Source organism: Apodemus sylvaticus, chromosome 17, assembly GCF_947179515.1.
Source record: "Apodemus sylvaticus chromosome 17, mApoSyl1.1, whole genome shotgun sequence".
In the NCBI taxonomy this organism is placed as follows: domain Eukaryota; kingdom Metazoa; phylum Chordata; class Mammalia; order Rodentia; family Muridae; genus Apodemus; species Apodemus sylvaticus.
Genome location: NC_067488.1, coordinates 67484775 through 67496140, shown reverse-complemented (window position 1 = coordinate 67496140; position 11366 = coordinate 67484775). Strand labels below are relative to the sequence as shown.

General features: G+C 45.4%; 1 protein-coding gene across 3 annotated transcripts; it reads right to left on the bottom strand.

Moving 5' to 3' along the window:
- Positions 1-324: 324 nt before the first annotated feature.
- Atp5mc2 (ATP synthase membrane subunit c locus 2) lies at positions 325-9318 on the bottom strand. 3 transcript variants are annotated; one of them, XM_052160987.1, is made up of 5 exons: positions 8980-9066; positions 5713-5782; positions 3431-3508; positions 2738-2931; positions 325-589 (listed from the first exon to the last, which is right to left on the bottom strand). In XM_052160987.1, the coding sequence occupies exons 2-5, from the start codon at positions 5749-5751 to the stop codon at positions 475-477; spliced, it is 426 nt and encodes a 141-aa protein (XP_052016947.1). In that variant the 5' UTR covers positions 5752-5782; positions 8980-9066; the 3' UTR covers positions 325-474. The 3 variants fall into 3 exon arrangements, with proteins under 3 accessions (XP_052016947.1, XP_052016945.1, XP_052016946.1); XM_052160985.1 differs by lacking the exons at positions 325-589; positions 2738-2931; positions 3431-3508 and adding exons at positions 3515-3926; positions 4759-4829 and having other exon boundaries at positions 8980-9318; XM_052160986.1 differs by lacking the exons at positions 325-589; positions 2738-2931; positions 3431-3508 and adding exons at positions 3515-3926; positions 4775-4829 and having other exon boundaries at positions 8980-9318.
- Between the last annotated feature and the right edge of the window lie 2048 nt (positions 9319-11366).

The window sequence follows — 11366 nt, the reverse complement described above, 5'->3', positions numbered from 1 at the left end:
AAATGGCCCAGCAATTAAGAGCACTGGCTGCTCTTCCAGAGGACCCAACTTCAATTCCCAGCAACCAGTTGGGGGATCACAACAGTCTATAACTTTAGTCCTATGGAATCTGGTGTCTTCTTCTGGTGTGCAGATGTACATGAAGACAAAACACCCACATACATAAAATAAATTAAAAAAAAAATCTTAAAAAAAAAAAAGAGAGAGAGACTGAGCCCAGCCAGATCCCTGCAGAGTTAGAACCATCACATGCTGGCCTTGTATTCTTACCAAGGCACTCTGCCAACTGTGGAAAAGAAATATACACAGGAGACTCAAGAAACATCTTATTAATACAGTATTTATTTGTCTTCTCTCTGTCAAACCCTGAGCCAAGCACTTTCCCCAGACTTCTTGGGGAGGTACAGGAAAAGGACCATACAGGGCAGACGAGACACAAAAGAACTCTGGGAGGTGGAAGTGGAGACAGCTGCTTCACATGGCAAAGAGGATGAGGAAGGCCACCATTAGGCAAAAGAGCCCCATGGCCTCTGAGAGGGCAAAGCCCAGAATTGCATAGGAGAAGAGTTGTTGCTTCAGAGAAGGGTTCCTGGGAAAGAGGAGAGAAGATTGAATTTCTAGTCCACACAAGGAAAAGGCCAAATGTCTAAGGTGGACTCCTAGATAATTCTCTTCAAGCTTATTTATAAGAAGATCTATCTAGAGAGACCCCATTATACTCAAACTCTAGCACTAAGGTTTCAAAAGGGGGTAAAACAAGGTAGAGACGGACAATCTTAGATGCTGTTAACAGCCTGTGCAAACATCACCTTCCCCAGTGGATCTCCCCTACCATAGTTAACTGAGAACTACAGGCCTGGATATTTAACATTCAGGGCTAGAACAGAATGGAGAATACTCAAAATGGCTGGCTCTTTCTCAAGCAGCAGAACCCTAACAGGACACAGAAGCAAAACTGCAGATGGGCTGCGGCTTACATCCTGTGTATACCAGGACACTATGGGCATAACACTGCTCCAGAAAGGAAGAGAGGCAAAGGACTAACTTATTCTGTCATCTGAAAATAGTCAAGATTTTTTAAATGGTTTTGGTTTTTGATACAGGGTTTCTAATGCTGCAATTAAAGGTGTGTGCCACCACAGCTTTGATTTTGGGCTTTAAGATGCTGAATGGTATTTATGATATGTTTACAATATGAATCCAAATAGGACAACTGTGTGCTAACTTTGCAAGCCAATAGATAATACCCTGGTATCTACAGAAGTCTTATGGGTAAGGTAAATCAACACAAACTCTTAGCAGAATTATGGACACAAAAGTAATCAGGCTTCTTGTTTAGTGCAAATTCTGAAAAAAATAACCCTATTTCCCCAGACATTAAGATAACCTGCTGGTCTCTAGAGGATTAATTTAGTTCTTCAGTGACTTGTCCAGAGATGGCAGAGACTAAATAGTCCCAGGTGCCTGCACCGGCAGGGCTGGCAGCAGAGGCAGTTGTCCCAGGAGCAAGGGGAGTCCCCGAGATGAGGAAAACAGCAGTAAGGCTACGGCACTGACTGGCTCGAGCCCAGGGATGGAGGCCTTCTCTGTAAGGGCCAGAGTTTTCACTCGAGGCTTTCGGACCACAGAGTCTATTGCCTAACATTGTTCTAGAGTATCAACACAACTGTGCTTACAATGAAGCACAAGGATACACATTGAACCTGCACTTTAGACTCTGTGGCTTTCTTGTAAGAACATGGAAAACCTCTTCTTGCTGCTTTTAAAAATACTTTTAAGTCAGGCAATGGTGGTGCACGCCTTTAATCCCAGCACTTGGGAGGCAGAGGCAGGTGGATTTCTGAGTTCGAGGCCAGCCTGGTCTACAGAGTTCCAGGACGGCCAGGGCTACACAGAGAAACCCTGTCTCAAAAAAAAAAAAAAAAAAAAAAAAAAAAAAAAAAAAAAACCAAAAAACTTTTAAAGAATGTAATAACTAGGTGTTCATCCCAGCACTGGGGAAGCAGGCACCTGAGGCAGCCAGGACCACAGTTTAACTCAACCATAGAAAACCAGGTAGTGGTCCGACTGTAGCCCTCAGACCTGGAGTGCCAGCCCTGCTCTATAAAACAGCCATTTAACAGAACTTCGGCCATGTGCATGTGCTGTGTTTGCACTACTGACTAAGGTTATCTCCAGCTCCTAAGCACTTGGAATTGCAGGAAAGAGTAACTGAAAACCTCAATTTGATATTAAGACAGGGTCTCATATAGACTAGGCTGGCCTGAATTCACCATGTAGCCCAGGCTAATGCAGAACTGCTGATTGTTCTGCCTTTCTCACACAACTGTTGGCATTACAGGTCTGTATTATCACACCTAGCATAGTATTTATAGTAGTATTCATATTTAAAAAAAAATAACGCAAGGTGTGGCTGTACATGCCCTTAATGCCAACATTTATGAGGCAGAGACAAGCAGGGCTCTGTGAGTTCCAGGCCAACTAGGGCAACATAATGAGGAAACAAAAATTAATATTTATGCATTTAGGTATGGGTGTATATACATGTGTGTACTCATATGTGTGTGAACACATGCATGTGGAGGCACAAGCTGGTTTACTCTCATCTCAAACAAAACCCAGAAATTTAAATAAAAATTAACAACACTGAGCTAGTGGCCTCTGCACAGGACAGTGCAGCCTAGACCCATTCTTTGGAACACTCAACAGAGCCAACAGAGGGCCCAGGTACTCTTACCTGGCATAGCCAATGATGAGACTCCCAAAAACAGTCCCAATCCCTGCCCCAGAGCCAGCCACCCCAACTGTCGCAGCCCCAGCTCCAATGAACTTGGCAGCTGTGTCGATGTCCCTTGAAATGGCACTGGTTTGGAAGCTGCGGCTAGGAATAAGTGAGGTCAGAGGCCGTTGGACAGCCAAGCTGCTGAGACTCTGTGACAAAAAAGCAGACAGAAGGCAGGGGTTTTGTTATCAATTCACTGTTTTGCTTTGGAAACACTGTACTATTTCAAATCTGATGTTCTTCCTTCAATAGAAAAAAAATATTTAATTCCCTGAAAAACCTCCCTAAAATGCTGGCAAGATAACTTTTTAATGTAGGAGGTGGAGTTCAAATGCCTCCAGGACTCAGTATGGTTTAGAAGTATTAAGTCTGAGACATGAGCCTGCTCTTGACCCTCAACACCTGGTCGGTAGACCAGGCTTAATGATGGAAGTTGACAGAGGTCCACCAAAGCAGGAACTATCTATCAGAGGCAACTGCCAACACAGAGAATTCACTGCCTTCCATTTCTACCTAGAGCCAAAGGCCTGATCCTTTCAGAATGTTAGTCTGTGGTGATTGTCCTCAGCACTCCCCCTACTGGTCCTGGGAGGTAACCATCTTTTCCCCTCCTCACCAAACCACAGTCCCAACTCCACCTCAAGGTACCTCATCTGTTGGCATCTGTGGTCGCTTCAATTCCACTGAAGAAAGTGGACGACTCAGCAGCTGAGAGGTGCTCCTGATCTAGTGGAATGACAAGGGCAGGAAGGTCAGGAAGGCTGTGGAGGCAACTTTCAGAGCATGTCATTGCATCCAGTAGGATGTTCTCTGACGCTCCTTCCATTCTTTCAAGTTTCCTCAGAATCTTGAGTCAGTCTTTCTATTTGTTTAAGAGACAGGCGGACAGGCACCTTTAATCTAGCACTCAGGAAGCAGAGGAAGGCAGATCTCTACATGTTCCAGGCTAGCCAGAGCTACACAGAGAGACCCTGTCTCAAAACAATAACAAAAACAATAATAATATTAATAATAATAGGGCCAAAGAGATGCCTTAGAGCTTAAGAGCATTGGTAGAGACCCAGGTTCAATTTCCAATACCTATGCGGTGGCTCATAATCATCCATAACTCCAGCTGCAGGAGATCCAGCACTCTTCTCATCTCCTTGGGTATTAGGCACATATGGCACACACATCATATATGTAAGCAAAACACTCATATACATGAAACAATCTTCTACAAAAGAAAATCTTTAAAAACAAAATAAATCCTAAAAGATGCAGAAATCTTGCTATGCTGCTCAAGCTGACCTTGAAGCTCCAGGCTAAGCAGCCCTCCTGCTTTAGAGTCCCTGGCCCTGGTACTGGACACGTGCAGTGTCATCCCTTTGTATCAATATATTCTGAATTCAGGGCCATTGTCTTGCTTTTCAGGTTTTACTTTAAGGAAAGAAAAGTGTTTTTCCTTGTAGGCAGCCATAGCAGGCCACAACTTCTGCTATACTCTTTTACCCTCTTGAGAATCAGAAGAAATCTAAGCCCCAGAACTATCTGCTTCACTCAGCAAGGGAAACATTTACTGGCAATAGCTGGCTTGTAAGAAAGCCAAGGATTAGGATATTCTTCCCCAAATATATGTATCCTCCTCTGGAAAATGGATGTAAAGAACCATGTTCAAACCTCACCTCATCCTGATAGCCTTTTCTCTAAGACACATGGTAGACAACAGCCAGGCCTTTACAGAGAGAATTAAGATCTCATGGTAGGCCATGCTGGTCTTAAATCTGTACCAACCAATCTTCCTGCCTCACCTTCCAAAGTTCTAGATTTCAGACACTAGCCACTATATCTGGCTTTTTTTTCCCCCCTCCTTCTTTTTTTGGTGCTAGGGATGGAACTCTGGGCTTTGTATATGCTAGGCAAGCACTCTCCACTGGGCTATATCTTTTAGTCCTTCAGTGGTAACTTTCTTTTGTGTGTATTAGTGTTTTACCTACATGTATGTATGCGCACCTTGTGATTGCCTGGTGCTCACAATGACCAGAAGATGACACTGGATCCCCTGAAACTGGAATTACAATGATTGTGAACTGCCATGTGGATGCCAGGAACCAAACCCAAGTAGTCTGAAAGAGTAACAGTGCTCTTAATTGTTGAGACATTTCTCCAAACCCAAATGTTGACTTTCTATCAGGTAAGCAATATTAGGGCTAAGTTACTTAACGTTTTTCAGCCTATTTCTTCACCTGTCAAATGGGAACAACCTAAGTGTTCTGAGGAGCAAATGGGAAGATAAACTGGTAAACAGTGTGAGGCACAAAGCGGGTGCTTAGTAACTGGAACCTACCAACAGCATCGCACCCTTTTACTTATGAAGAGCCCCCACTATTTTATTAGTTTTAGATTTCTAACATCCTGCTGCTTTGAAGCCTAACACTTTTCCAGAGTGTACTTAAGCTTCCTTCCCAGGCTTAAATTCCCAGCATAAAGTCCTAGTTAAGGCTTACTCAAGCAATAGTCCCTAGACAATGTATAATCTATCTAAGCTGTGTAACACACCATTTGCTTACTGTGTCTGGGTGGGTTCGAATACCATGAACATACAGTGAAATTACATGATATGGATGTAAATTAACTGGCTTCCAGAGAATATGGACTGGGGTGTGCCTAGCAAACACTCACTCCTACTAGCAACCATAGCAAAAGGCCTTCTCTTTCACAGAATCTCATTCACCTTTCCCTAGCCCCTCTGTCAAGAACAAGATGTAACAGGCATGTCCAACCAATGACCACAGACTGCAGGCACCCTAGGGGAACTATGAAGGCAGCCCAGCACACTTGTTCATGACAATGTCATGTCCCTATACTAAAAGTTTGGACATCTCTGGCATTCTTTCTCTTATATGAAGAGACAAAGTATCCTTTAAAATCCTTCCAGAAAATGTACTCACCAGGGAGCGGGTAGAGATGAACTTGGAGCAGGCATACATTTTTCAGGGGCGAGGGGCCAAGGCAGGAGAGCTGGAAACAGGAAGCAGCATTGTGAGCACTCTCCTTTGCTAGTTAAACTTCATCCTTACACCTGAGAAGGAGCTCTAGGAAGCTTAATTAGCTCAGAGAGCCAAAATGACAGATTTCACATCATCACTAACAGGTGATATTGGAATCCTGAAATCAAGTGACTTTCCTGGCCTGGACAAGTACTTACTTGCTCCCTGCTTTAAGAACCATTATCCATTTCCATAGCCCCACGATTTGGGATTGTCAATGTAATTTTCCCAGTATCCCTTCTTTTTCTTCTTCTAGGTTCAAAAACATCTCTTCCCTGGTCTCAGTGCGCCTAGAAGCAGTCAGTGTACAGGGTACAGTGTACAGGCTCCAACCACCTGTAATCCCAGTACTCAGGAGGCAAGGGCAAAATTGCAGAAAGTTCCAGGCCAGCCTGAGCTACAGAGTAAGACCTTGTTTCAAAACAAAAAGAACTAGTATTTATTTTTATTGTGCAGAGCCTGGGGAGTATTAAGGCTAGAGTCCTAGACCTTAAGCATACTAGTCCAGTGCTGGCTGTACCTCCATCCCTATAGACTCCCTAAGCTTTTAGGAGACTTCTTAGAAGACAAAGTCTCTGGAAGTTTTCCAACTATCTTTTTAGCATCTCCTTAAAATACTCATTTCTACTTTAACAAAATACAGCCAATCAATGAGAAAACCTGGCATCAATCTAAGAAGCATCAACTGTAAAATTTCACCACTCCATTAAGGGGTATTAAGTTTTGCGTCCTTGAGATCCAAAGGAAGAATATGTAAGTTAAAGGTTTATCTGAGAGATAATATATATATTAGAAGTGCATGTCATTGCGTCAGCAACACGGCTCAGAAGGTAAAACCATGTGCCCTATAAACCTGATAAAACAAGTTTGATTCTTAGAGCACATAGTGAAAGAAGTACTTGCGAGAGCTTTCTTCTGATCTCCACAGGCACATGTGCACCTGCACATTCACACACAATAAAATAAGACATTTTTAGATTTGTATGTATGTTTCATCTGAATGTATGTGTGCATGTGATGGCACTGGACGCCCTGGAACTGGAGTTCGTGGTGGTTACGAACCATCGCATAGGGGCCGGGAACCAAGCATGGTGCCTCAGGAACAGCAGCAGATGGCTTAACTACTGAGCCATCTCTCTAGCCCCTAAAAACAAGATCTCCGGTATCAATATTTTAAACAACTTTTCCAATCATTTTATATTTAAGGTATACAATGGTATAGTCTCAACAACACTAAAGGGCTGTCAGTGGGAGAAAAAGGACTAACCCTGAAATTTCACTCACAGGGAGGGCACCCTGGAGGTAGAACCGAGGCCCTTAGTGCAAACTAGGTAACATGTTCTACCACCACCAAGCTACATGCCCTGCTTTTTCTCTCTGAAGTTTGAATATTCCACACACTAAGATACTCTTAAGTATAGGCCTGTTAAACACTACTCTCCTAAGTACACTGGACTCAACCTGTCCAAGGGCAGATATGCTACTTGAAAATGAATTTTATTTTTAGATCAATGTTTGTTTTCAAGTCTTGTTCTAAAACTTTACTTTTTGCTGGATGTGGTGAAACACACCTGTCATCCAAGCACTCAAAAGGCAGAGGCAGACAGACCTCTAGGAATTCCAGGCCACACAAAGCGACCCTGTAACAAACAAAATCCTGCCGTTTGTCTATCTTTATGCCACCTAAACTAAGATTGGCTGCCCAACTATTCAGGTTCAATTGAGTCAACCCAATACTTCTTTAAAACTTTTAGTATAAAGGGAGGCTTGAGCTGGGGTGATGGCTTAGATGATAGTGCCTGCCACACCCCCAGAACTGGGTAACAATGGTGATTGGCTTGCAATCTGAGTTGATGAGCTGAATTCAGGTCAATAAGACATCCTGTCTCAAAAAGTGAAGGTGGAGTAGAAATGCCCTCCATATTAACTTCTCGGCATGCACACATGCTTCCATACTCATAAATAAAAAGGTAGGTCTGAAGTTGGGCATGGTGGTACGTGCATGTGATCCTAGCACTGGGGAGGCTGATGCAGAATGAGCATAAATTTGAGGTAAGCATGGGCTATTTACAGAGTCTTCAAGAAGCCAAAATAAAATGGAAGACTTTTCTCCAAAAACAAGTGTTAACATTGTAACTTATAATACTCTAGTTACTGCCCAGCCCACTGCTTGCTTGCAGAATACTCAGTAAACTATTCTTAAAGAAAAAAAAAAAGTAGAGGGGTTAAATTTAATAATTTAAAAATCAACATATGGAATAGTATAATCTGTTGCTGGTGTGTAATAAACCCAAGAGTATTCGGCAAGCCCTTCTGGTGGTCACCTAATCTGGGCAAGCCCACACCAGAGCAATGAAACCCTCCACAATCGGAATTCCTAAGTGATCGTCTCTCCACTTAACCATTCCGTTCCTTAAACCTTCCTTCTAGCTGGCAGGTAAAAATTCTAAAGCTTGGACTGTTCCCACCTTCTGTGCTTGCTGCCTAACAGAAACCTCCATTTCTAGCCCACCATTTAAGATTTTATTTCCAACTTTTGTATGTCAGGGCCTCTATTTGAGGCAACCACAGTTTCTAAGGAAACAGGTCTCACTCCTGCCCTGGCTTTCTTACAGGCCGGTTAGCCTGTTCTGTTACTCTCTACCACGTTCAGTTTATTTCAAACTGAAGGATGCTGACTAGGGGAGATGGTGGCTTTGGTCGGTGAACCAACTTGACTGCGTCAGAGGTCCCGAGGTCCAAAGTCTGCAAACTTCAAAATAAATAAACAAATAAATAAAGGCTACTTTGATTCAGGATGACAAGAGGAAGCAAAGATAAGAGGGGAGAATCTGGGGTTATGACAATGGTGACAGGCGTGAGGGTGTGCAAAGAGCATCCATAAAGCCTTGGTTTGCGCCCGGAGAGAACACGCACGCCAGCATTTGCCTTTTGCCTGCCGCAGAGCCCCCAACCCCCGTGAGACACCCAAGATGGCGCCAGGCCCGCGCGGTTAGAGGTCATAGACACAAGGAGGGGGCAGCTCTCCGCGCGGGGATGCCGGCAGCCGCGAGGGTTCGGGGACCCGGGTGGGAGCTAGCAAGGTCAGGGCGGCCACGCGTCCCCGCAAAGGGTACTGCTGCACGCGCCTGCGCGGCACGAAGAGGACGCGAGGCCTCAAGGCCTTACCTGCTCCCAGGGTAGAGAAGACAGAGAGGGGCGGGGGCGCGGGAAAGCGCAAGAGAAGGCTCTGCGCATGCGCGACCAGAGCCAACGAGTCGCTCCCCCGCGGATAGAGTGAACACAAACTAGAGGATCCGCCGGGGCGCCACAGCTCCCCCTGCCAGGTTGGTGGTGTCTTGAGGGACAAACACTCCACCTGGCGTCCAACAGGAGAAACTGCAAAAGGAGCCCATGGTGCCAACTCTGCACAGAAAGCTGATCCGCAACGTGGTGGAAGTGTGGACTGCACAGCATTTTGGACTCTTGTACTCGAGTCCCCTTTCCGAGCATGCGCAAAAAAAAAAAAAAAAAAAAAAACCCAACCCAGTCTACTCGGAGATTGATTATAGCATACAGGAGGGATTAGGGTTCAGTGCCTAAAATGTAGCAGGGGGAAATACAATCACAGAACACTTGGCTTCTTGTCACCCTCAGGACCCTGGCAATATTGGGTGGGAGATGAGAACTGGCCCAAAGCTATTAGCAAAATGCCACGGCAGTTTCTGCTTTAATTTTTTTTCCCCCCTATCTCGTTGATGAGCAAAGCAGGGGAAAAAAAACCCATCATCTGCAAGTCAGAAGACTGGGAGTAAACAAGGCCTGAATCTCCCTTTTGTGAGTCCTGGGATCAATTAGGAATAACCGCACCTGTGGCCTACAGTAGGGGTGCGAGGTCACCCTAGGCGAGCAGTTTACAAGTTAGGCTTGCTGGGGGGCGAGTAGGCGGGGGCTTTCCAGCAGGAGTCCCGGAGCAGGCCTTTGTGTGCAGGCAGGAGCAGACGGGCTTAGGAGACGGCTGCAAGGCCGACCCAGCCCCGAAGCCCGGCTGTCCAGTTAGGGTGCTTGGACGCAGCGCGAGAAAGACTGGAAGAGCTCACCAAACCCCCATAAAAAAATAAAAAGAAAGCCGCGGCTGTAAATAAAGGCAAATCCGCCACCCTCCGAGGGGCCGTTTGTCCTCTCCTCCTTGGCCCCGTCCTTCCCGCCACCCCCTCCCGGCCCCCGGCCCCGCGGCGCCCCGGCCCCAAGCTCCTCCATTTAATCGGATTTGGGAGAAGGGGAGGATAAATCACGGCAGCAGCTTTACGGTCCCGGAGGAGAGGCGAGCCGCAGCCAGGCACACCCCGGCCGGCGATAAAAACCGCCGCTGAAAGCCCACGGAGCAATTTCCCGGGACCCCGAGCGACGCCATTACAGGAATGTAATTTTGCCCGGATGAGGCCCCGAGTTTAATTATCCTCGCGGAGGAATTTCAATGCGGCCAATCCATCTTGCAGGCGGGCGGCAGAGGGATTTATATGGGCCCGTTATTTCACACCGATCCTCCATCTGCATTTTTATGGCCCTGAGCTCCGGAAAGGGAGGGAAAGTGTGGGGGAGAAATGGAAGAAGAGGGTGGGGGGACTCCCCGCCTTTCCTAAACCTTGGATTTCAGCTGGATTAGGATTCTCGCAGGTTCTCCTGAGGTCCCCAAATCTCCCTCCGGTGCCAGTTGTGGACCCAGGCAGGGGCAGGACCCGGATCTTTAGGAAGCAACAGGTATTTTCCAAGTACTAAGCAGTATGAGATGCTGTGTGAGAAAAGGCAAATCCGCCACCCTTTGAGGGGCCCAGGCTAGCAAGGGCTTAGAAGTTGACCCCTTGAGGTTCCCTGAATACCCTGCCCCGCCCAAAAACTGAATTCCTTTTAGCTCTTAGCTTCATACCCTAAGAGGCACAATCTATAGTTCTTAGGAGCCGCCACCGCCAAATGGTATTGCAGCTGTTGGTTGCGACAGTTTAGAGAATCTCGTATATCGCTAACAAAATCCCGGAGGAGAATGAATCAGAGAAAGGGCTTGTGAGGAGCTTACCCGGTTCCTCCTAAAAGTTACTGCGGAGTCTGATAATTCCCTACCCCAAGTGGTAGGATTCAGATTAGACAAACCTGGGTTCCCAAATCACGTTTTGACCTTGGACAAATTATTTAACCCTTTTAATTAAAATTTCCTCTCCCTTTAAAACTGTGTATAATAACAGCGCTTATCCTGCAGTCTATATTGAGATAATAATGTACGTGAAGCTTTTAGCAAAGGACTTGGTACTCAGTAAAAGTTCAATAATCGCCATAATCATTATCGTTAGTATTATAGTTAAGATCATTGCAATTTAATTGTCATGCTCCCGAGAGACTGTTTATTGTAAGGGTCCTTGCACAGTTATCTCCTGAAAGAGATTCAAATATTACAAAACTTTTTCAATCACATAAATCATGCAAAACCAGTTAGTTGGCATAATGATGGGTAATCTGAGAAGCTGAAAATCCTGAGGGCCTCGGCAACAAGGTTTGAAGCAGGAAATTATATAATAAGAGAG